Source organism: Hyaena hyaena, unplaced genomic scaffold (assembly GCF_003009895.1).
Source record: "Hyaena hyaena isolate Hyena2069 unplaced genomic scaffold, ASM300989v1 scaffold_55, whole genome shotgun sequence".
Classification (NCBI taxonomy): Eukaryota; Metazoa; Chordata; class Mammalia; order Carnivora; family Hyaenidae; genus Hyaena; species Hyaena hyaena.
In genome coordinates, this window is record NW_024080687.1 from 299,900 (window position 1) to 325,362 (window position 25,463).

Below are 25,463 nucleotides of genomic sequence, written 5' to 3' on the forward strand. Positions count from 1 at the left end.
TTTAAGTCTGAATGTATTTATGAAATGTTAACATGAAGGCTAGAAAATGTTAAGGCATTAAAACCTTTAAAAGAATATCATGAACACTTTACGTGACTTAAAGAGTTCTCCTTTGATTTACATGATCTTGGACATGTAATGTGTCCATAGTGTGATTACTTTACATACAAAACAGCATCTGTCTTTTGGGATAACTATAAAGATAAAGTAAGAATACAGATGAGAAAGTGCTTTGAAAATGTAAAAGAACTAAAAACAAATGCAAAGTACTAACCAATAACAATTACCACAAAGTAATGACTGTGCAATATTTTAATACTGAGACCTTTTCAAAACTTCTCTGTTCCAAGTTTTCCACTTTACAACTAAGAGGTAGAAAAGACCAGGAGACAAAAATGATTGATGGGTTGAAAAATCTGTCCTAAAAGTTAAGGAACAACATTTAACTAAAGAAGTAAAGCTTGCTCACTCTCTTGGGGCGCCTGGATGGCTTAGTCGGTTAAGCATCTGACTTTCGCTTAGGTCATGATCTCGCGGTTCGTGGGTTCGAGCCCCGCGTCAGGCCCTGTGCTGACAGCCAGCTCAGAGCCTGGACCCTATTTCAGAGTCTGTGTCTCCCTCTCTCTCTGACCTTCCCCTGCTCACGCTGTCTCTCTCTCTCTCCTAGAAATAAATAAAAATAAAAAATAAAAATAAAAAAAAAGTTTGCTCTCTCTCACACATACACTCATACACACTCACACTCTCTCTCTCTCTCTCACACACACACACTGCATATTTTTCCTCTCTCTCTCTCTCTCTCTCTCACACACACACACACACACACACACACACACACACACACTGCATATTTTCCTGAACTGGAAACAAAAGTATCTTGAGATAAAGTGGAGAAGTAAATATAATCTTCAATATAATCTAGTGTTGGCATTAAAAATCAATGGAATCAAGTATTCTTTCCCATTTACCTTCTTTTAGTTTTATTTTTCTATACCAGCTTCACAGATTTTAAACAAAATTTAATGAATTTCCACTGTGTCTATCCAGACATAAAATGCATGCAGAAATTTCTTAAAATAGTTGCTGAAAACTGTATTGGCAACTTTTTTTAAATGTACCACATTTCTACATGTTATCTTACCTGTTTCTTTAGAGCTCCTAACTGTAAATGAATCTAGGTCTACTGATTTTGGTCTAAGCGGTAATGGTTCAGAATCTAGCTTTGGTTTTGATACTGGCTCAGTTTCAAATTTTGATGAAATGGTAGAAACTTCCCCATTGATCCTGAAATGAGAAAATCAAACACATGTAGAAATAACTTGTATGTGAATCATAACCATTTTTAATATCATGAATTAATGACACTAAAGATATTATAGCATAATAGTAATTTTTCTTTGTTCTACAATATTATTTCTATAAACATAAACCTCCACATTAAGATTAATCACAATACAATCAGAAATGTAAAAACAGCCTCATCTGTGTATTCACCTAGTATAAATATAAAGTGAACATTTAACAGAGAATCATTACAGTCTACAGAAAAAAATCTGGACAACAAATACTTTAAAAATGATTTTGAGATTTAGAAAAGCAGGTAATCAATAATAAACCTGAGATAAAGTAAATTAGTAAAAATAATCCGGTGTAACTTAAAATTAGGTAAAACTTACTTGGCTATGGGAGGTGGTGGAGGAACTGGCTTTTCAGGTCGCTTTGGGTACACTGTTCCAGATCTCAATAAATTACTGGCTTTCGTGGGTGGAGTGGGCTTCTTGGGTGGGACCTGCGGAGCAGCTGGCTTACAAGGTTTCTGTTCCAGGACTGATTTTTCATCTGATTGTTTAAAAACATTTAGTAAGTTATTAACAATCAAAATTATTTAGGTTTTTCTATTTCCTAAAGCTAATGTCAGCCTGGAAACATGTGAAACAGAAAGAGACATTATTTGTGCATGTGTAAATACCTAAAAAAACTTATTTTGAGGGCACTGTGGTGGTTTAGTCAGTTGAGCGTCTGACTCTTGACATCAGCTCAGGTCATGAACTCACAGTGGTAGGATGGAGCCAGCTTGGGATTCTCTCCCTCCCTTTCCTTCCCTCTAACCCTCCCACCTTGCACTCTCAAAAAAAAAAAAAATTTTTTTTTTTTTTTTAAGTTTAGTTTGGTGAGAAAGGGAGTAAGCTTCTCACAACAAATAATGCCTGGTTCTTACTGTTTTCCCAGCATCCTTTGTTTTTAGGGGTGGTATACTACTGAATTCAATCACATGATTTTACTCTCAGCAGAAAACAATATTATCTACTCTTAAATCCAGACCAAGTTTCTGAAACTGAAGTACAGGAAACTAGTGACATTTAACACACTTATTTAAAAATAATCACAATGACAAAGAAAGTTAAGAAAAACAGGCTAGCTTGATTAGTCACATTTGAGAAATATAGGCATGTACTTATAATCCTCACAACTGTACTAGGAATGTATTAACACAATTTCATTTTTTTCCAGTTTATTAACACCATTAATAAACCCTATGAAGTAGATAAGAAAATATGCTGGAAATAAACAACACAGAGAACAGTTTTATGCCATGTTAATAAAAACAATTTTATCACCAAAAAGGCATGGTACTATATATAATGACATACTTGATTCCCGATCTTTCAGGTACTAAGAACAAGTATTAAAACTGACACACATGACTCTTAAGTACAGAGAACAAACTGGTGGCTGCCAGAGGGTAAGTGGGTGGGGACATGGGCAAAAGATATAATTTTTTTAATTGACACAGGTGCACACATACTAGATATTCATGATACAAAGCAGTTGGCAAAAATGTGTCTAACACATATATCCAAAAATAAGAAACTCTTAAGTGCAATACTGAGTAATTTTCAGAATTTACTTCGTCTTTGTAAAGAATGTCTATCACAGGACCACAAAGAAATTCATGAGATTTCATATCAATAGGAAACAGGTGATTATGACTCTTAAACAAATACTGCAAGTCACAGGTAAACCCCCTCATTCAAATTAACAGACTTAATTTAACAATAATGAAAATACAAATTACCATTGTTTCAGTTTTATTATTTATGTATAGTTTCCTTGAACTATTTGAAAATATAGCATAGTCTATTAAAACCATGGTCATCATTTGGTACAAAAATCCATTTTTATATGGCCTCAAAATAAACAATGCATCGTATAATTGTATCATAATCATATCACCCAATTCTAACTATAAAGCAAAATAGCCATTTGTATCAGTTATTAACAGTCAACCAAATTTCTAGAAAATATTAAGAAAGATGTTTTATATAAAATATCAGGAAAAATACTGAAGGTCAAATAAAAGTTCACTGATTGACTGAACATACTTCTTTTAACAGATACATAAATAACAGCTTGAAATCAATTCAACTGTGTAGTCTATCCTAAAGAATACATTTAATATTCATGGAAATCAAAGGTGACAAAATTAAGATTCATCATTACTAATATAGCCATGACTAAATCAACTATAATATGTTGATTTATCATATGCAACGGCAATATACTAGGTTTTATTTCTTTTTATTGAGGTGAAATTCATATAACATAAAATTAACCATTTTAAAGTGAAAAATTCAGTGCCAGTTAGTACATTCACAATGTTGTATAAGAACCACTTTTATCAAATCCAAAACTCATTACCCCAAAAGAAAAGTCTGGTTCCCATCATTCAGTTTCTCCTCAGTTGCTCCTCTACCCACCCCTGGCAACCACCAACCTCCTTCTGTCTCTACAGATTTACGTATTATTTGCATTTTGTATACATGGCCTCATACAGTATGTAACCTTCCGTGTCTGGCTCATTTCCCATAGCATAATGTTTTCAAGGTTCATTCTCAATGTAGCATGTATCATCATTTCATTCTTTTTTGTGGCTGAGTAATATCCACTATATGTATATAACACAACCCACTCATCTGTTGAAGGCTATCTGGGTTTTTTCCACCTCTTGGCTATCATGAACAATGCCATCATGAACGTTTGCATGCAAATATTTGAGTATCTGAATTCCATTCTTTTGGGCATTTATCTAGGAGTGGATGGATCATGTAGTAATTCCACGTTTAACTTTTTGAGGAACTACCAAACTGTTTTTCACAGCAGCTGAAAGATTTTACATTTGTATCAGCAGTGTACGAGAGGTCCAATTTCTCCATGTCCTTGATAACACTTGTTATTTTCATTTTTATTTCATCAGTACAGCAATCCTAGTGAGTGTGAAGTAGCTCACTGTCATTTCCCTAATAATTAATGATGTTGAATATCTTGTCATGTACTTATTAGCCATTTGTGTATCTCCTTTAGAAAAATGTCTGTTTCAGTACTTTGCCCATTTTTGGATTAAGCGGTCTTGCTGTTGAGTTGCAGTAACTCTTTATATATCATAATACCAAACCCATTATATATTCCTGATACCAAATATAGGATTCATGCAAATATTTCCTCCCATTCTGTGGCATTCTTTTTACTTTCTTTATAATGTCCCTCGGTGCACAAAGTCCTTACTTTTACTGAATTACAATTTAACTTTCTCTTTAATTAATAAACTGATCTTCAATTACATCCCAGTGTTAGCATGTAGTGCAACAATGATTTCAGGAGTAGATTCCAGTGATTTTCCCATGTATAATCCCCAGTGCCCATCCCAACAAGTGTCTTCCTTAATGCCCCTTACCCATTTAGCCCATCCCCCCACCCACAACTCCTCCAGAACCCTCAGTTCTCTGTATTTAAGAGTCTCTTATGTTTTTATATTTTTGCTTCCCTTCCCTTATGTTCATCTGTTTTGTATCTTAAATTCCTCATGAGTGAAGTCATAAGATATCTGTCTTTCTCTGATTAATTTCGCTTAGAATACCCTCTAGTTCCATCCATGTAGTTGCAAATGGCAAGATTTCATTTGAGTGCCGAGTAATACTCTAGAGTGTGTGTGTGTTGTGTGTGTGTGTGCGCGCGCACACGCCACTAACTTTTTTTATTTTGTTGTCTGAGCTTTTGGTGTCATATCTAAGAATCCATTGTCAAACTCAAGGCCATCAACATTTAGCCCTATGTATTCTTATAAGTGTTTTAGTTTTACACCTCTTAATTTAGGTGAATGATCTATTTTCAGTCAAATTTTGTATATGGTATGAGGTGGGAGTTTAATTTCATTCTTTTGTATGTGGATATCCAATTGTGCACAGTAGAATTTTAGTTTAGGTAGAAATCCACAAAAATCAAGAGGAAATTTAAGAAAAAAAAAGTCTTATGTTATTTTTTCAAATGCCCAATGGAAGAAATATGTCAGATACAGATGTTATCTTGTGAGATATAGAAGCCAGCTAAGCATCCATCAAAAGACAAATGGATAAGAAGATGTGGTGGGATGCATGTATGTGTGTGTGTACATCCGTTAACCACATCCCGTTAAAGAAACAGTTTCCTACTCCAAGAGCATAAAAATACCAGTTTATAGTATCTTGCAGAAAATTTGTGGCACCGCCATCCACATAGAACTGACGTTTTTAACACTATACATGAGGCCATGTATACTGTAAGGTAGGTATAAGTCACAAGCAAAGGTATAAGGTGGGCTTAAGGTAGAAGTTCCATTTATTGAAGAATGTCCTTTACCACTTTACCACAGTTGCAACTTTGGTCATAAGGCAAGTACCTATCAATCTATTTCTGTATTCAAATTTATGTATAATGAGAGGTAGAGGTTAAAATTTATTTCTTACATGAGTATCAGTATCACTCATCTCATTCATCTTTTCTCTACTGCAATGGCAATTTCACTTATAAATCACATGGACTTAATTAAAAGTCCTTCTAAATGCTTTCTGTCAACCTGACTACCTTGTCAGCTATTAATATAATTAGACCAGCTTTCTTTCAATTGTTATTTATCTGGCATATTTTGTCCACTCTTTTAATTCAATCATTCATGAATTCTTATCATTAAGACATATCTCTTGTTAGTAGAATATGGTTGGATTACTTTTATTTTTTTTTGAGTCTAACAATTTTTCTTTTAGTTTAAATGTTTAATCCAGTTATATTTTCTGTAATTACTTAGTATTTATTTTTTCTTGCTTGGTCTGTTTCATTTTCTCTCCTTGCTTTTTTGTATTTTCGTTATTCTATATTCTCCCATTATCTTTTTATATATTATTCTATTTTTTGTAACTGCCTAGAGATTACAGCACATATCCTTGTAGTCATATATAAATTTTTCTACTGCCCTAACACTTTTAACTCCATAACCCCAGCTGTCACTGCATTTTTATTTCTATAAAACCCCAGAAGGCATTATTAACATTTTATAGTCAATATTTAGATTTACTTATTTAAGCATTTTTTAAAGTGTATTTATTTTGAAAGAGCAAGAAAATGCACAGGCATGCAAGTGGGAGAGGGGCGGAGAGAGGAGAGAGAGAGAATCCTAAACAGGCTCTGAGTTGCCATCTAACAGCCCCACACGGGGCCTCAATTCATGAACCATGAGATCACAACCTGGGCCAGAAATGAAGAGTTGGAAGTTTAACTAACTGAGCTACCCAAGCATCCCTATTTAAGCTTTTCTGTTGCTCTTGATTTCTGTATCTCCAAGTTGATATTTAGAATCATTTCCATTCTGCTGAATAACATCCTTTAAAACCGCCTAAAGTACTACCATGCCAATGATAAATTCTCTCAGATTTGATTGGCCTAAACATGTCTTTACTCCATCTTTTTTTTTCCCTGAAGATATTTTCATTGGCAATATAATTCTAGGTTAGCAGTTATTTCCTTTAACACTTTGGTGTCAGCATTCCATTGTCTTTCAACTTCAACTTTTCTCCCATGAGAAACAACAGTCACCCTTATTTTTTGTTACTCTGGAGTTAAATGTGTCTTACTCTCTGGCTGCTTTCAATATTATTTTTTGCTATAGCAGCATGACTGACAATGAATATATGGAGTAGTTTTCTTTGTATATGACCAGACTGGGCACCACAGGATTTGATTCTGTAGCTTTCTGCTTTGTCATTTTTGAAAGACTGGAAACCATTATACCTTCGAATAAGGTTTCTAGTCCCTTCTCTCTCCTCCCCATCTGGATCTTCAATTACATGTACATTAAACCTTTTCATTCTATTCTACACGACTCGTAAGATCCTTTCTACATTTTCTTCTTTCCCAATATAAGCTTCAATTTAGAAAATTTTCTTTTGAAAATACACACATATATATTAACATACACCCACACACATACGTCATATATAGTTGACCTTGAACAACATCTCTGAACTGTGCAGGCCTACCTATAAAAGATTTTTTTTTAAATACAGTATAGCACTATAAATGTATTTCCTCTTCCTTCTGATTTTAACATTTTTCTCTAGCTTACTTTATTGTAAGAATACAGCACATAATATATATAACATACAAAATATGTGTTAATAGACTGTTTATGTTATCACTAAAACTTCTGGTGAACAATATATTAGTTAAGTTTCTGGTGAGTCAAAACTTGTATGGGAATATTTGTGCAGTGTGCCAGCACACCAACCCCTGCATTGTTCAAGGGGGCAACTGTATATTTTATATTTATGCAAATTCATTTAGACTTACATTCACTTATACTTACATTTACACTGATATGGTTTTTAGTTATGCTGAAATTATCAATCACATCTTTTATTATTTTGAACATGTATTAGGCATAGATACTTTATAGCTTGTGTCTGTCTGATGTTTCAAATACCTAGAACACCTGTGGACCAGGTTTATTTTCTGTTTCTAGTCATATGTAGAATCTCCAAGTATGTGTGGTTAGTTCTCTATCAGTAAGAGAAAAAATATTTACATGAAAACATACAAAGGTGATTTAAAACTCTAGGTGATGTCTTCTTTTCTTGAGAATGAAGGTTTACTTGGCTTCAGGCAGTGAGGATAAGCTGGAGTAAAAGCCCAGAGCACCTTCTCTTCCAACCAGACTGAGAGAACCAGCACTGGGCTTCAGTGCCTTGGAGAGCTAGTTCTACTTCCATTTCACACTTCCTGTTAAAGGAAGTCTTTTTGGAACCCAATTCACAGTTCAAGAGTCTACTGAAGTATCTCCTTTTCTGTGGACCCTAACTCCAATTTTTGTCTTCTCAAACCCAAAAAATAGATTGAAAGTTCTTTTCATAGTCTCAGCTAGCACTTTCAGAAATGGCAAATGCCTCCAAAGGAAACATGGGCTCAAATGCCAGACTCACTTTCCTGGGCTCCCCTCCTCTCCTAGCTCTTGACCCTATAATTTCTTGTACCTTTCAGAGCTCTCCTATGTCTAGCATATATATGTATATATTTCACATAATGTTACCAGTTGTTCTCACTCAGATTCTTCTCTGCCTGTCTATATGATCACTTATCAGTCTTCCTTAAGAGTTATAGTTCATCTAACAGCTTGCTGAATGTACATATTCTAAGACTCTAAGCTAAACTCTTCCTACTTTGATTTTAAGCAACCTTCTTGAACAACTTTACCTGGATCCATAAATTTAACAGCTAACTTCCAAGATAGCACCTTATAAACAAATGCTTAATACAAATTCGCAGCAAAGATTCATCCCATATTTCCTATATACATATCAAATCCCTTATTTGAATTGAAAAGCTCAACTCATGTGTATTATATCCTAGGAACTGTCTTTATTCTATAAATCATATCTCATTTCCCCAGCCTCACAATGCTTAGGATCTAATTAATCAAACAAGATGTACTAATATAAACCTAAGTCACCTTCCTTATGGTAGAGCCTAAATATATCTCAACATCTTTAGCAGATAATGTAGCTGATTCACTCAAATCTATCCTACCTACATATGATCATACCAATCTAGTAAGTAGACGGCATTCTTTTTACACTGGTCTGGAATTGAACATGTACCCCAAATTGGTCCAAGAAACTGCAAATGACTTACATTCCACAGTTGTGGAGAGATTTCCTCTTTCCTATTAAATGGACAAGATATCAAGTTGCCCTCATTGTCACAGTCAGCATTCTTGTGATCTCAAGGGAAACTAACATGAAGACAAAGTAGACACTAAAGACGGCAAATGGAAAGAGACATAATCCAGGTCCATTATGAAATTATTCAGTGGAGGGTCATAAGACTCCTACTTCTAGACTTCCAATTATATGAGACTGTTTCCCTATTGTTTCAATTTGAGTAAGGATTTTCATTCTTTCCTCTGAAAACATTCCAATTTCCTTTTTATCCATCTATCACCACATCCATTCAAATAGCACTAGAATAGTTTCAGAAAAACATATCTGAAAATGTCCTATCAGTTTTTAAAAGCCTTCCAATTACACAGTAATTATTGTATGGAGTATTCCTTATTCATTATATACTTTGCAAGAAACTACAGAACCAATTTCAAGTAAGATACAGACACACACACACACACACACACACACACACACACACTACACCTTTGTTGCATAGGGTTTAGTGGTTTAGTCAAATGTGGGAAAAAGAATATACAAAAAATATCTATTGTATATGTAACATACAATTATGAGAAATATCTACTTTTATTTTTTTTTAACATTTATTTATTTTTGAGAGTGAGAGAGAGAGGCAGAAAGGCAGAAACACAGAATCCGAAGCAGGCTCCAGACTCTGAGCTGTCAGCACAGAGCCTGATGTGGAGCTCAAACCCACAAACTGTGAGATCATGACCTGAACTGAAGTCTGATGCTTAACCAACTGAGCCACCCAGGCACCCCAGAAATATCTACTTTTAGACAGAGTAATAAAGACTAATGTCAAGGAGGTGACATTAAAACGGCCATTTTAAGCTGGAATCTGAAAAAATGAGAAAGAATTACGTATGAAAAGAGTCTGAGGGAAGTGTAAGATAAAGATGGGATTCCAGGGAAAAGGTAGTATACCATGTAACTGGGAGGGCAGAAAACTGATAACTATGAACATTATACAGTGGGGGTCCCTACTACAAACAGTTAACAAGCAAAGAGAAAAACTCAACGGAGAGCCGGATCACTCAAAATTTGGAAGGCTAAACTAATGCTAATATAGTCAAGACAGTTTTTCCCAAATGCAACAGGAAGTGCTCAAATATATTAAGTTCATGTGCCATGCATCATAATGACCAACACATATTTATATGAAATGAGCATATACCCTTTATTTCCATAATATAAATTCTGAAACCCTTATCACTACTTTAAATCCTTTTTGGTGCAAGGCAACATATAAACAGATAGTTAAATACAACTCCTGGCCATAGCATTGAAAGGCCTTTTATGAGTTACATCTTCAGATTTGAATCCCATGGAGAGCTTTAAATATACTACTACCTGAGGGGCACCTGCGTGGCTCTAGTCAGCTGAGCGACTATCTTTGGCTCAGGTCATAATCTCGCTGTTCGTGAGTTTGAACTCCACATAGGGCTCGCTGCTGTCAGCCTGTCACTGCAGATCCCGCTTCCGATCCTCTATCTCCCCCTCTCTCTGCCCCTCCCGTGCCTGTGCTCTCCCAATAAATAAATATTTAAAAAATATATTACTATGTGATTCTACCCTATAAAAATTCTGGAAAGGATCCTTAGTATCAGCATATTTTTAAAAGATACCCAGGTAATTCTAATATGCCACCAAGATGGAAAACAACTGTACCAAGCCACATTTCTAGCTTAGTTTCTCACAGTTCTTCCTAAGTTACCTACAGCCATTTCCTGAATATGCTTTCCCTCATTCTTTTCATAGTCTCTTTCTGTGGTCTGGAATCACCTTCTCTTTTCTAGTCAACACATTATGCTCATTTCTAAGTCTATGAATAATTACAGTCTCCTCATTATCATGCATATTAACTATTCAACTAGAATTGTTAGACTATCACTTGAAATCGAAAAAAAAAATCTTCCTAGTGATTATCAGAAGCAAGTTGCCTCATGCATGCATACTGATTGGTTTTATGTTATTGCATATTTAACATTTATTAAAAGTCTGTTTCATGTGTGGGTTAAGTATAATAAAGAATATTTGCTACTTCTTAAGAGGTCAAGATTATTTTTAGGTTCAAAAAGGAGTGATACATTACAGATACCAAAATATTCTTTGTAGAATATTAGAGATAAGTACTATTTCCTTTTTGGTAAGCACACTAAATATATAATACAATGGAGTCCTACCACAGCTCTCAACTCAGGAGTCCATACTGCAGACTGCATCACAGATAAAAAGGCATTTGAGTTCAGGGCCTCCAATAATAGCTACCATTAAATGAGTCAAACATACAGTTCTTGTTTTTAATTCCACATGAAACTGTATTACAACAAAATTCCAGAGCACATACTAATTTAAAAGCATATTTTGAATACCGATTTCCAAATCACTCTGTAATATGAAAAATACTACCTGTAGCCAGCATATCAACTGGAAAATCGACACCTTTTTATCACATTTCAATTTCATTAAGTTTTTCCTCCACATTCCTTTTACTGGCTCATAGAAAGAAGAGACCACCCTAGCAAACAACACTTGACTTTCATTTCAAGCAGTATGTTGACTTATGTACCAAGGCCAATTCTGCCAGCTTAGAATTCAATGTATGGCAAAAATACCAAGAATGATGAGGAAAAAAATGAACAAAACATGTTCTACCACTATGTCCTCCATAAAAGAAATTCTTTAAAATATATATACATAGGGGCGCCTGGGTGCCTCAGTCGGTTAAGTGTCTGACTTTAGCTCAGGTCATGATCTCATGGTTTGTGGGTTCGAGCCCCAAGTTGGGGCCTTTACTAACAGCTCAGAGCCTAGAGCCTGCTTCGGATTCTGTGTACACTCCCTCTCTCTCTGTCCCCCTCCCCTGCTCATGCTCTGTCTCCCTCTCTCTCAAAAATAAACATACATTTAGGAAAACATATAAAATACACACACACAGGCAGAAAATATGAAATGCAAACAAATGAAAGTACAAAGAAAACAGCAATGAATATAAACAAATCCAAACACTGACTGAGAATCAACAGAATGCAGAAGCAACAGAATGACAGTGGTTAAGTCATGACCCTTTATATGCAGGACTGTCCAAAGAATCAAGAATAAAACCAAAATCTAACTCTGACAGTCCTTATTAACTTTAGTTCAGTGACTCAGCAAATGAATTAATTAATGATACTACTGGACCTTCGTGTGGGAACCAGCAGCAGTCACGCAAACATTTTTTTGTCACGCAACCTTCTGCAATAGAAAACCATACTTAGTCAAGTACAACTGTTTCAAAGAGACAGGGTAAAATTCACAATTCAATTTACTAGGGTTGGAAGTCCCAGAAATCAGTGCTCGCTTTGGCAGCACACATACTAAAATTGGAACGATGCAGACAAGATTAGCACGGCCCCTGCACAAGGATGACACGCAAATTCGTGAGCATTCCACTGTTCCATATTTAAAAGAAAAAAAGAAAGTCCCAGATATCAGCCAACTAGACCCTCAAAATCTGTAGTCTCTTGTAATAGCAGTGAATTCCTAGCAACAGTCACTTGTCTCCCTTAATGTCAGATACAGAGACAAAAAAAGTCAAGAGGAACATCTACCAGCACAACTCTCCCTTCCCATTTTGCTAATTAGGAAACAATACTGCCAATATTAACATATTGGTGCTTACTTCCTGCCTGGAGGTGTGTGCCATCTGTTCCGTTCTGCTTATGAACTGACTGAAAAATAAAACAAACCCAGTCTTACCACCTGCAGGTACAGAAACTCTAGAGAAAAATGCTTCTCAAGCAAGTTAAGCACAGCCTCACTGCTTCTACTAATGAAAGTATTCAATGGGTGGACGTTAACCCATTATGCCCTTCTTGTGGATGTGACTGAGGCTATGAGGGAAAACATGTACATAAAAGTAAACACTTATATGACTTATAACCCTAACAGAGCTTTCATTACATGCTCTCCTACACATTTATATGCCTTACTGCCTGGCACTCCAATATAAACATCAGTTGCTCCCTTCGCTTCATACATATTTCTACCAAGAACAACAAGTCATTGAAAATGAAGTGGGCTACTAAGAGGTATGTCCAAGAAATGTTTTACAAACAGTAGGAGCAAAAACTTTATGCTTCAAAACTGTTGATATTATTATTCTAATGAAGCACAATATGGCCAGCATTCAGGTATGAGAAAACAAGAGGGAGGAAACTGCTAAGCAGGTTTGACAAAATCTACATGTTGGCATGAGGCAGGAAATAGACAGTCAAGATTTAAACTCCATTCTTTTTAAAAAAAAATTTTTAATGTCTGTTTATTTTTGAGAGAGACAGAGCACGAGCAGGGGAGGGGCAGAGAGAAAGGGAGATAGAGAGTCCGCGGCAGGCTCCAGGTTCTGAACTGTCAGCACAGAGACTGATGCAGGGCTCCAAATCACCAACCATGAGATCATGACCTGAGCTGAAGTTGTACACTTAACCAACTGAGCCATCCAAGCACCCCTACAACAGCTGTTTTAATGTCCTTGCTACTTCCATCATTTCTTATCATTTCTGGGTCTCGTTCAATTGACTAATTCTAGTTACAGGTTGCTATTATCCTGCTTCTCTCCATGTCTAGTAATTTTTTATCAGATAATGGACACTATATATTTTATACTCTCAGGTGTTATACTCTCAAATGTATCAAATTCTATTCAGGAATTAGTTTAATCTGCTCCCAAGGTAAATGCAAAGAAGACTTTTAGTCTAAGGTGATATAATCTTTTATGGACTCCATCCTACGCCTTATAAAGTCTTTCCCTTGGGGCTTGTGGGAACATGAACAATTTATTAGTGAGTTCCCAAAACTACTTCACTAAATGCTTTCTAGCAGTTATTTCTCTAGCAATGGAAGTTTCCTTTCATGAGGATATAATTCACAGCAGTCAGCCAAAGCCTCATGGTAAGCTGTACTGGGATCTTGGAATGTTCTCTGGGCAGTCCCTCCATTCTAGTACTCTGCTCCACAAACTGCAGCTGCTTTGGGCTCCCTAAACTCCTTTTTTCCTGTTTCCTCAGCTCTACAGGAAAACCAGACTGTTTGGCTTCCTCCTTCCTGCTGCCTATAAACTGCTTCTAGACAATAAGCTGGGGTAATGTTAGGGCTTGCCTTACTGGCTCAGTGAGAACTTCCTTCAGTAATAACAGTCCTAAGCTATCTATTGTCCAGTATCTGAAACTACTATTTCATCTATTTTGTTCAGTTTTCTAGTTGTTTAATTCAGGAGGGCAAATTCAGTCCTTGTTACTTCATCAAGCCAGGTTTTTGAACAGGTAAGTGATCTAAAAATGCATCACCTTCCATTTTGTTAATGATATCACACCTGACTAATTTCAAGGAATATGGGATGCCATTACTAAACTTTAATAAAACTCCTACCTACCTGATGGAGGAGACTATAAAGGACACATCATAATGTAGGTAATGAAGCCAACAACATAGTTCTTACATTTGGTTCTACATATCTTTGTAGGAGCAGTCTTTCATGTAGGACAGGTATTATCACCAGGTACCAAAATAAACTGATCCAATATTCAGACCTAACAATAACCATATTACATCTGAGATTAATAAATACTTTTATTAAGTGTACACTGTTTTTGCATAACAAATAAAAAATTCTGAAACCAAGAAAAAAAGAATCTAAAAGCTTTCCATGCTGAGCACAGATAATGAGAAAGAGATAAAACTATGAAAGTACATGGCATATTCAGGGACAAGAGTGTAGCTACTGTATTTAGTGAATGAAAGGGGTAGAAGATAATACCAAAATTGTAACTTGGGGGGTCAGTTCCCAATAACAAAAGCTGACTTGGATAAGGATCAATAGGAGCTCTTACTCATTGCTGATGGGAATGCAAAATGATACAATTTGGAAGACAATTTGACAGTTTCTTATACATACTTTTGACATATGATCCAGCAATCATACTCCTTGGTTATTTATCCAAGTGAACTAAAAGCTAATGTCCACCAAGCACATAAACTGTGTTATAAATAGACAATGGAATATTTATAAGCATTCAAGGGAAATGAGCTATTAAGTCATGAAGACCTGGAGAAAACTTAAACACATATTACAAAGTGAAAAACCTATATACTATGTGATTCCAACCATATGACATTCTGCAAAACTATGGAGACAATAAAAAGATTAGTGGTTGCCAGGGGCTGAGGGAAGGGAGGAATGAAATAACAGAGCAAAGAAGATTCTTAGAAAGTAAGACATATTCTGTAAGATAGTACACATTTAGCAAATTATCTATCTGTCCAAACTCATGAAAAACCAATACCCTACACAGCTGAAAATCTGAACATAACTTTTGATTCTCTAAAAACTTAACGGAAAGCCTACTGTTGAATAAAAGGCCTTACCAATAACATAAACAGTCAATTAACACATATTTTATACATTATGTATATTACATACTCTATTCTTATAATATAGTAAGCTTAAGAAAAGGTTATTGATGAAATCATAAGAAAAATACATTTACAGTACAGTATCCTATTTACTGAAAAAAATTTCATGTACAAATGGACCTGTGAAACCCATGTTGCTCAAGGGTCAACTGTATATATAACCTAAAATACTTGATATAACCACTGCAGATCTTTCTGTATACAAAGAAAAGTAGTTATTTTCTCCAAATCAATAATAATAGAACAAAATGATGTTTTTAACAAAGTAGATATGGTACCTTGGAATACTTTCCAAGTTTATATGACAAATACAGACAGTGAAAATTAAATAATACATAACAAATCACTTCCATGTCAGAACTCTTTTTTTTTTTTTAAAACATTTATTTATTTTTGAGAGACAGAGAGTGAGCAGGGGAGGGGCAGAGATAGCAGGGGACACAGAATCCAAAGCAGGCTGCAGGCTCTGAGCAAGCTGTCCACACAGAGCCCGAGGTGGGGCTCAAAGTCACAAACTGTGAGATCATGACCTGAGCCAAAGCCGGACGCTCAACAGACTGAGCCACCCAGGCGCCCCGCAACTCACTTTTACACCTAAGATTTTTTAAAAACTTATTTTAACTGGAACTCTAAAAAAATAAAGTGTAACTATTTAATGCTTAGTTTCGTTAGTTTTTGAAATAATAAATAATAATGATATATGATAATATAATGAAATACTATATCCTTACTGAAGTAATGGTTTAACTTTTTAATGAATGTAAATTGGTAACTTGAATAAAATCTTAACTTCCTTATCAATCTTGATAAACTACTTTCTCCCAGAAAACTCCAAATACTGATAAATACTGAACAGCTGTTAAAAATCAGTGTTAAGTCATTCAATGTGGAGAGAGATTATTTAGAATGACAAATGAAGGGAAGAATTATTTTTCTGAAACTGGAAGAATTAGCCTTACCTTTTTCTTCTGGCTTTATAGGAAAATACTTCTTCTCTGTAGCTATTAGCTCAGGCTTTGGAGCTAAGGAAAAAAAAACAAAAATTAATACTTTAAAAAATTAGTTTCAAAGCACAAACACCATTATAATACTAAGCTGGAAAGGTTAGCTTAAAAATAACATGAGAGGAAAACAAGACTTAACAGGGAAAACAATGTACCATAATCGCTAGGCTAAGTACCTGGTCCTGCACCTACCACTGTTACATGACTAAGTAGGAACTGTGGTGTCCACTCCCTCTTGGTCAAATGAAGGTGCTCATGCCCTCTACAACACCACTCTCCATTAGGACTTTTCCATGACGATGGAAATATTCTATTTTTGTGTTATCCAATATTGAGTACGGAGACTTAAAATATTACTACTATGACTGTGGAATTCAATCTTTTATTTTATTTAACTTTAATTAAATTTTGAAAGCCCCAATATGACTAATGAATAAAAAGCCTCGAACACCAACTTCCATAAAAATTGCTGTTATCTTATGCTTTCCTTGTTATGGGTTAAGTCAGCAAATACAAAGATGAAAACCTGGAGTGGGGAAGGACCTGTATTATTTTTTAAAAGAGCAAATCTTTCAAGAAAAATAATTGTATTTCACGTGTAAAAATCAAAAATTAAGGGCTAGGGGCGCCTGGGTGGTTCAGCTGGACTCTTCATTTGGGCTCAGATCATGATCTCCTGGTTGTGGGATGGAACTCTGCATCAGGCTCCATGCTGACAGATCAGAGCCTGGTTGAGATTCTCTCTCTCTCTGTCTCTCTGCCCCTTCCCCCACTGGAAGGGAGGGAGGGAGGGAGGGAGGGAGGAAAAAAAAAACAAAAAAATAGAAAGGAAAAAAAAGGAAGAGGGGAGAAAAGAAAAAAAAAGAAGAGGGAAGGAAAGGAACAAAATGAAACGAAATGAAAAGAGAGAAGAAAAGAAATTACGGTCTGAAACTTACAGAAATAGACAAGGGCCAGATTATGAAACTGTAACTCTGGAAAACTCTTCTAAGTATACCATAATATATTCAACTGCTTAAAAAAATAAAAATAAACTCTTCTAGTTTGCTTAACCCTTAGCATACTCTCTGAAGAAATACAAATAATTAGTATTTATATGAGACATTAACAATTGAATTTAATGTGAAAAGGTAGAATAACTAATGGGCCAGATCAATACATTAAGTATCCTATTCCTTTTCTTTTTTAATTTTTAAAATTATTTTTATTTTTGAGAGAGAGAGAGGCAGAGTGCAAGTGGGGGAAGGGCAGAGAGAGAAGGTGACACAGAATCCAAAGCAGACCATGCCCTGGAGGTGTCAGCACAGAACCTGACATGGGGCTTGAACCTACAAACTGTGAGATCATGGCCTGAGCTGAAGTCAGACGCTTAACCTACTGAGCCACAGAGGCGCCCCTTACATATTCTATTCTAAATGCATTTAAACTTGACCAAGTTTCCTAATTAGAAATGACGGACACCTGGGTGGCTCAGTCAAGTGTCCCTCTCATTTCTGCTCAGGTCATGATTTCATGGCTCATGGGTTCAAGCCCCATATCAGGTTCTCCACTGACAGTGTCTGAGCCTGCTTGAGATTCTCTCTCTCTCTCCCTGCCCCTCCTCTGCTTGCTCTCTTTCTCTATCTCAAAAATAAATAAATAAATAAATTGTGTGGGGAAAAAAATGACAAGTCATAACTAAAGTATCAAAATTATTTTTATTATCCTATTTTATACAATCTATACTTTAAAAAATACTGATATTAATACAAGTGAACACTCAAGTTTTATATGTTTCCAGAATTGGTATATATTACATCATATTTGGCTTTTGCTAATATAAATAAATGGTTTACACTTAAATCCCAATTTCACCATTTTATAACTTGAAAATATGAAAAATGACAAACTGAATACTTTGTTTCTTACATACCTGGACCCTTAGCAGGAGGTGGTGGTTTCTTTGGTTTCTATTAAAATAACAACAGTGAAAATATGTGAACACTTATATTTTACATATTTATACTTAAAATGAACTCAGATCATTAATAATCTAAATTACATGAGTATCTGTCCTCATCTCATCCCTGACAAAAATTCTAAAATAGTAAGATCTTAACAACCAAAAGGTCACTGACAAAAAATTCATTCTAGTAGAACAAATGCCTTCTTGATCAAAATTCAAATATGTCAAAACTTACCAGTGATTATGATAAATCTAAAAAATCTTAAATGATAATCAGGGGTGCCTGGATGGCTCAGTCGGCTAAGCCAACTTTGGCTCAGGCCATGATCTCATGGTTCATGAGTTCAAGCCCCACATCAGGCTTTCTCATGCACAGAGCCTGCTTTGGATGTTCTGTCTCTCTCTCTCTGCCCCTTCCCTGCTCTCTCTTGCAAAAATAATAAACATTAAAAAGTTTATAATAATAATCAGAAATATTCACTACTATCTCCCCTACTTTAAGATTCCAAGACACACAAATTACTACTAATGCAGAAAAAGTCACAGACGATAAATTGTCCCCTATCCTTGTGCTAAGGACTCAGATCTCTGGAGAAGGATCTCCTCTGAGCCTGTCAGTGTAAAGATTTCAGGGCACAATTTTACCTCTCTTTAACAGCAGAATACAGGGAGAAAGGAGAGATGGGTGGCAGGGAAAAAGAGACTGTTTAAAAAAAAAAAAAACAGTAGCTAATAAATGTATCTAGGTTATACTTTTGAATCTTCAGAACTCTCAAAGAGAAAATTTAAGGAAAAGGCCTACTTTTCTTCAGTTTATTCAAATTCATTGGGTTTAGCATTTATTCATTTTTAAGATTTCATGACTTCAAAAACTTGAGACATGTGAATGTGTTTTCCCCAAAATTAAAAATAACTGATAGCGTTGTATACACACCAAATAAACCCTCCCAAATAATTTGTTCATTAGGTATAAAAATAAAGCGCCGTGTGGGGTGATTGGGTAGCTCAGTTGGCTGAGCATCCAACTTCAGCTCAGGTCACAGTTGGTAGGTTCAAGCCCCATATCAGGCTCTGTGCTGACAGCTCAGAGCCTAGAGCTTGCTTCGGATTCCGTGTCTCCCTCTCTCTCTCTCTGTCCCTCTCCCGCTCACACTTTCTCTTTCAAAAATAAATAAAAATGTTTAAAAATTAAAAAAAAATAAAACATCCTGAAGGCTGAATACAGAATGAAATCTAGCAAAAGAAGGGCCTCAGATAGCATTAACCCATAGAGTAACCTGTAGTGATTCACTTTAACTACATAAAGACTGCAAAGGTTAAAAATTTCTACATTGGCTTAAATAAAATATAGTAGGGGCGTCTGGGTGGCTCAGTTGGTTAAGCGTCTGACTTCGGCTCAGGTCATGATCACATGGTTCGTGGGTTCAAGCCCCACATCAGGCTCAGTGCAGACAGCTAGCTCAGAGCCTAGAGCCTGCTTCAGATTCTGTATCTCCCTCTCTCTCTGACCCCCTACTGCTCACACTCTCTCTCTCTCTCTCTCAGAAATAAATAAAACATTAAAAAAAATAAAAACTAAACTAAAATATAATAGACCGTTTTGTTCTCAGTGTCTGCTCTCCAACTCCATTAGCAAAGCAGCAAGGAGGAGGCAATCCAAGATGATGAAATAGGAAGACTGTGAACTGAACTTCTCCTGTGGACACAATGAATCTACACCTACATGCAGAGCAATTCCTCCTGAAAAAGTGAGGGTGGACTGAACAGCTTCTGCACAAAAAACAATAGATGGACCACACAGAGAACAGTAGGAGACAAGGTAACAACACAAATCACACCCCAGATGCAAGAACTTGCAGTAGGGGGTATCACTGAGGGTCCCAAGCAGACATACCTACCCTGGGGCAAAGAAACAATACAGAAATTTAAAGGGCAACTAGACTCTAAGTGTAGAAAATCCATTTACTAACCATAGAGCCTCTGGCAAATGGTGAAGGAACTGCGAGAACTCTCTCCAGGGTCAGGGATGCCTGAAATTGTCACTGTTTATGTTCCCAACCCTCTACTTGACAGTACCAACGAAAGCAGAGACGAGGCACTCTTGCTGCCCCGGCAAGTCCCAGGCCCCTAGCCCATATCAGCTTTCCCACTAAGATAGTCTATTGCCCTTTGCCAGCCTTGGCTCTAGCCATCCCAACCAGGTGGTCCCTACAGACTACAGCTCAAGCCCTCCTGCCAGTGTGGCCCTGGCACAGAGCACACCGGAATCCCTGGCCCCATGCCTACAGCAGCTCAAGTCATACACCAAGGAGCCTGTGCCAGCTCTGGCCTGAGCCATTCTGCCAAAGCGACCTGCTGCAACAAGCCCCAGGGCAACCCCAGCCCCTGCCTACTCCAGCTCTAGCTGCCCAAGCAAATCCTGCTGGCATACACAGGAAACAAAGGTGACATTCCTACACAAGGCCACTCCTTCAAGACCAAGAATTAGCTGTTTCACCAAATTTATATACACAAACACAGAAAGACAAACAATATAAGGAGACAGAAGATGTTCAAAACAAGAGAACAAGATAAAAACCTCAGAATAAACACTAATAGCGATAATTAATTTACTTGATAAGGAATTCAAGTAATGGTCATAAAGATGCTTGCTGAACTTAGGAGAAGAATGAAGAAATATAGGAAGAACCTTAACAAAGAGGAAGAAAATACAAGAAGGTACCAAAAAGTAGTCAGAGCTGAAATTTTCAATAACTGAACTAAGAAATACACCAAAGGACACTAACAGGAGACTGTTGTGGACTCTAAGTACAATTAGAGCATACAAAAGAATGGATCACCCAAATGGAAAACAGAATAGTGGAAATCCTCCAATCAGAACAGTGAAAGAAAAAAGAATTTTTATAAAATGAGAATAGTTTAAGAGACCTCAGAAATGACATCAAGTGTACTAACACTCACACTGTAGGGGTTTCAGAAGGATAAAAAAAGAGACAGAAAATCTATTTGAAGAAATAATGGCTACGAACATCCTTAACCTAGTAAAAGAAAGACATCCATGTCCAGGAAGTACAGGGAGTTCCAAACAAGATGAAACCAAAGAGAGACACAGACAGATATATTATTATTAAAATGGCAAAAGTTAGGGGTGCCTGTGTGGCTTAATCAGTTAAGCGTCTGACTTTGGCCCAGGCCATGATCTCACGGTTTGTGGGTTTGAGTGCTGCATCAGGCTCTGTGCTGACAGTTCAGAGCCTGGAACCTCCTTCAGACTGTGTGTCTTTCTCTCTTTCTGTCCCTCTCCCACTCCTGCTCTCTCTCTCTCCAAAATAAACATTAAAAAACAATTTTTAATAATAATAAATAAATTCCAGGAGACTGAAAGCCTAACAAGTATCTTTTCCAATCCCAATGGCACAAAATTAGAAATTAACTGCAAGAGGAAACCTGGAAAAAGCACAAACACATGGAGACTGAACAATCAATGGGTCAACAAAGAAATCAAAGAGAAAATAAAAAGATACGTTGAAACAAATGAAAAATAGGAACACAACTTTTCAGACCTATGGAACACATCAAAAGCAGTTCTAATAGGCAAGTTAATAGTAATCTCAAGAAATAAGAAAATTCCCAAATAAACAATCTTAATTGATACATAGAAACTAGAAAAAGAATAAAACACAAAGTTAGTAGAAAAAAGACCAAAGCAGAAATAAATGAAATAGAGACTGAAAAACAACAGACAAGATCAATGAAACTAAAAGCTGATTACTGAAACGATAAACAAAATCAATAAACCTCTGGTCAAAATCATGAAGAAAAAAAGAGAGGGCCCAAATAAACAAATTAAACAGGAGAAGTTACAACTGACATGATAGAAATATAAAGGATCATTCATAAATTAGTACAATTACATGCCAGCAAACTGGAAAACACAGAAGAAATGAATAATGATAATCACACAAAAAGTACGATTCTAGAAATTTACCCATTTCTTCTAGGTTCCAAGACTTGATTAAAAATAATAATAAATAGACCAATTACAAATAATAAAATTCAATCAATAATTTTAAAACTCGCACAAACAAAAGTCAGGACCAGAGAGCTTCACAGGTGAATTCTACCAACATTTAAAGAAGAGTTAGTTACTATCCTCAAATTATTCCAAAAAATTTAAGAAGGAATGCTTCCAAACTCAATTTATGAGGCCAGCATTACCCTGACACCAAAACCAGTCAGACATCACAAAAAAAGAAAATTACAGGCAATATCCCTGGCGAATACAGATGTAAAAATAATCAACAAAATATCAGCAAACTGAATTGAACAATACATCAAAAGGATCATATACCATGGTCATGTGGGATTTATTTCAGGGATGCAAGAATGATCAACATCTTCAAATCAATCAACATAAAACCCAATTTTAACAAAATGAAGGATAAAAATCATATGATCATCTTAACAGATACAGAAAGACCATTTAAAAAATACAACATCCATTTATAAAAACTCTCAAGAAAGTGGGTACAGAATTCTAGAATGTACATCAATATAATAAAGTTCACATATGACAGACTGACAGTTAACACCATACTCCATGGTGAAAAGCTAAAAGGCTTTCCTCTAGGATCAGGAACAAAGACAAGGGCTCTCCCCACACTTATTCAACATAGTACCAGAAACCTTGGCCACAGCAATCAGGCAAGAAAAAGAAAAACATCCAAATTGGAAAGGAAGAAGTAAAACTGCTCATTACTGGAAGGTAATATATATACAGATGATATATACATACAGGATGAGATATTATTCAGCCATTAAAAGAATGAAATCTTACCACTGTGACAACACATATGGACCTAGAAGATATGCTAAGTGAAACAAGTCAGACAGATAATGACAATACCGTATGATTTCACTTATATGTAGAATATAAAAAACAAAACAAATGAATAAAAAAAAAAAAGAAACAGACTCACAGATATAGGAAACAAATTCCTGGATACTGTAAGGGAGAAGGTGAAATAGGGAGCAGGTGAAATAAGATGAAGGGGAGTAAGAAGTACAAACTTACAGTTATAAAATAACTAAGTCATGGACTATATAATGTACAACATAGAGACTACAGTCAATAATGTTATAACAACTTTGTACAGTGATGCACGATAACTAGACTTACCATGGGGGCCATTTTGTAGTGTATAAAAATATCTAACTCTTATGATCTACAACACCTAAAACTAATAGGATACTCTATGCCAATCATACTTCAGTCGATCAATCAGTCCTCAACTAGATCCATCCTTCCATGGGGAAAAAAGAGATCAAGTTGCAGAAAAGCAAAAGATCACTGATGAATGACTCGGCTTCACTTTATTCAATGTAAGAAGTAAGACAGAGATCTTAAATCTTGTAAGAAAGCAAAGACTGCTTCTTATCCTCCCAAAAATGCACTGACAGAGTAACATAGTAAGATTAACAGTTCCTTAAAATAAGATTTTCAATTAAAGTACAGTTAAAGTACAATTTCTTCCAGGCAAGTGTTAATTTGCCTAACTAGTGTGAGAGACTTTTTTCTTTTAATTATAATAAAGTAATGAAGTCTAAGGTCACTTTTCAGTATAGTCAGTGGGGAAAGAAAGCTTGAAATGAAGCACAGAACTGAATATTCTTTCGTTTTACTACAGCTCAAATCAATTTTACCTGAAGATATAACTGGAAACCCATCATAAAGTTGCTCAGTAATAATGCAAAAAAACTTGTTTTTCAACAAATATTGGTCGAAGGTTCATTAAACTGTTATCATCATTGAAAAACAAAAGCTTACTGGAAAGTCTTTATCCAGCTCATTTATCTGAATAGCAAAATTATCTGGAAATACTCCTTCTCTCCCATTAAGTTCACCTTTCCACCAGCCAGCTTCTCCAGTTTCCTAGAATGCAAAATGAAGAATCAAATAATTATATTGTTCATTACATTAAGATTATATATAAAGATTATAAATTTATTTATATAATATAAATACAAATATATTTTATAGAATATGCATTTATATATAATATAAATATATAAATACCATAAATTATACATATTTATTATATTTAAACTTTAAATACAATTATAATATTCATAATGCAAAATATCATATATTTAATATACTATTTATAACAGGTGTTACCTTTAAATAAGTAAAAAGTTTACAATGAAATATGAAAATACCGAATTTCATTATTTTTATGAGAACAAAAAGGGTTAGAGGAGGTGCCTCAGTGGCTCAATTGGTTGAATGACCGACTTTAGCTCAAGTAATGATATAGCAGTCCATGGGTTTGAGCTCAGAGCCTGGAGCCTGCTTCAGATTGTGTCTCCCTCTCTCTCTGCACTTCCCCTCCCCCACTCACATTTTCTCTCTCTCTCTCAAAAATAAATATTAAAAAAAAAAAAGAAAAAAAGGGCTAAACAGATCATAAGGCCTTCCCTAAAAGCAAATATTACCCACATATTACTTCCAGCAGTAGGTATTGGGATTCATTTTTTTTAAATAAGTCAAAAAATTTTAGAGGCACTTCAGGTCATGATCTCACAGCTGGGCTCGTGAGTTCAAGCCCTGCGTAGGGCTCTAAGCAGAGCTCAGAGCCTGAAGCCTGCTTCAGATTCTGCGTTTCCCTTTCTCTCTGCTCCTCCCAGGCTCACATTCTGTGTGTCTCTCTCCATCTCTCAAAAATGAATAAACATTAAAAAATAAGTAAATAAAAAACAATAGTCAAATAATTTTAAAATTCGGTTTATAAGGATATAAGGTTCTCAGTGAAGAGAAAGGACAAAGCAAAGTGGGAGACAACGGTGGATAGAGAATATAACTTTCTCAACTACATCTTACTTAACATTCTTAACACTTTATACGCCAAAAAACAGTATTATTCATTTGCTTTAGAAATTAAGATATTCTACAATTTCTTCTAAATACCACCCAGCCATGAGAAATAGGGTACTATCAGACCAAAACTGTATTAA

The 25,463-nt window shown here is 35.6% G+C and overlaps 1 protein-coding gene and 1 non-coding gene across 3 annotated transcripts in view; one reads left to right on the plus strand and one right to left on the minus strand.

The window, feature by feature from the left end:
• LOC120231239 (CD2 associated protein) overlaps nt 1–25,463 on the minus strand; it is a 131,641-nt gene that overhangs the window by 21,369 nt on the left and 84,809 nt on the right. For both annotated transcript variants that reach the window (XM_039231233.1, XM_039231232.1), the window contains exons 9-13: nt 24,277–24,381; nt 18,417–18,453; nt 16,460–16,522; nt 1,677–1,839; nt 1,142–1,284 (exon numbers count right to left, since the gene is read on the minus strand). In XM_039231233.1, coding sequence (XP_039087164.1) covers nt 1,142–1,284; nt 1,677–1,839; nt 16,460–16,522; nt 18,417–18,453; nt 24,277–24,381 — 511 coding nt within the window. The remainder of the gene's footprint in view (nt 1–1,141; nt 1,285–1,676; nt 1,840–16,459; nt 16,523–18,416; nt 18,454–24,276; nt 24,382–25,463) is intronic.
• LOC120231262 lies at nt 12,383–12,489 on the plus strand. The gene has a single exon (XR_005528292.1). It is a non-coding gene; the product is annotated as a U6 spliceosomal RNA (small nuclear RNA).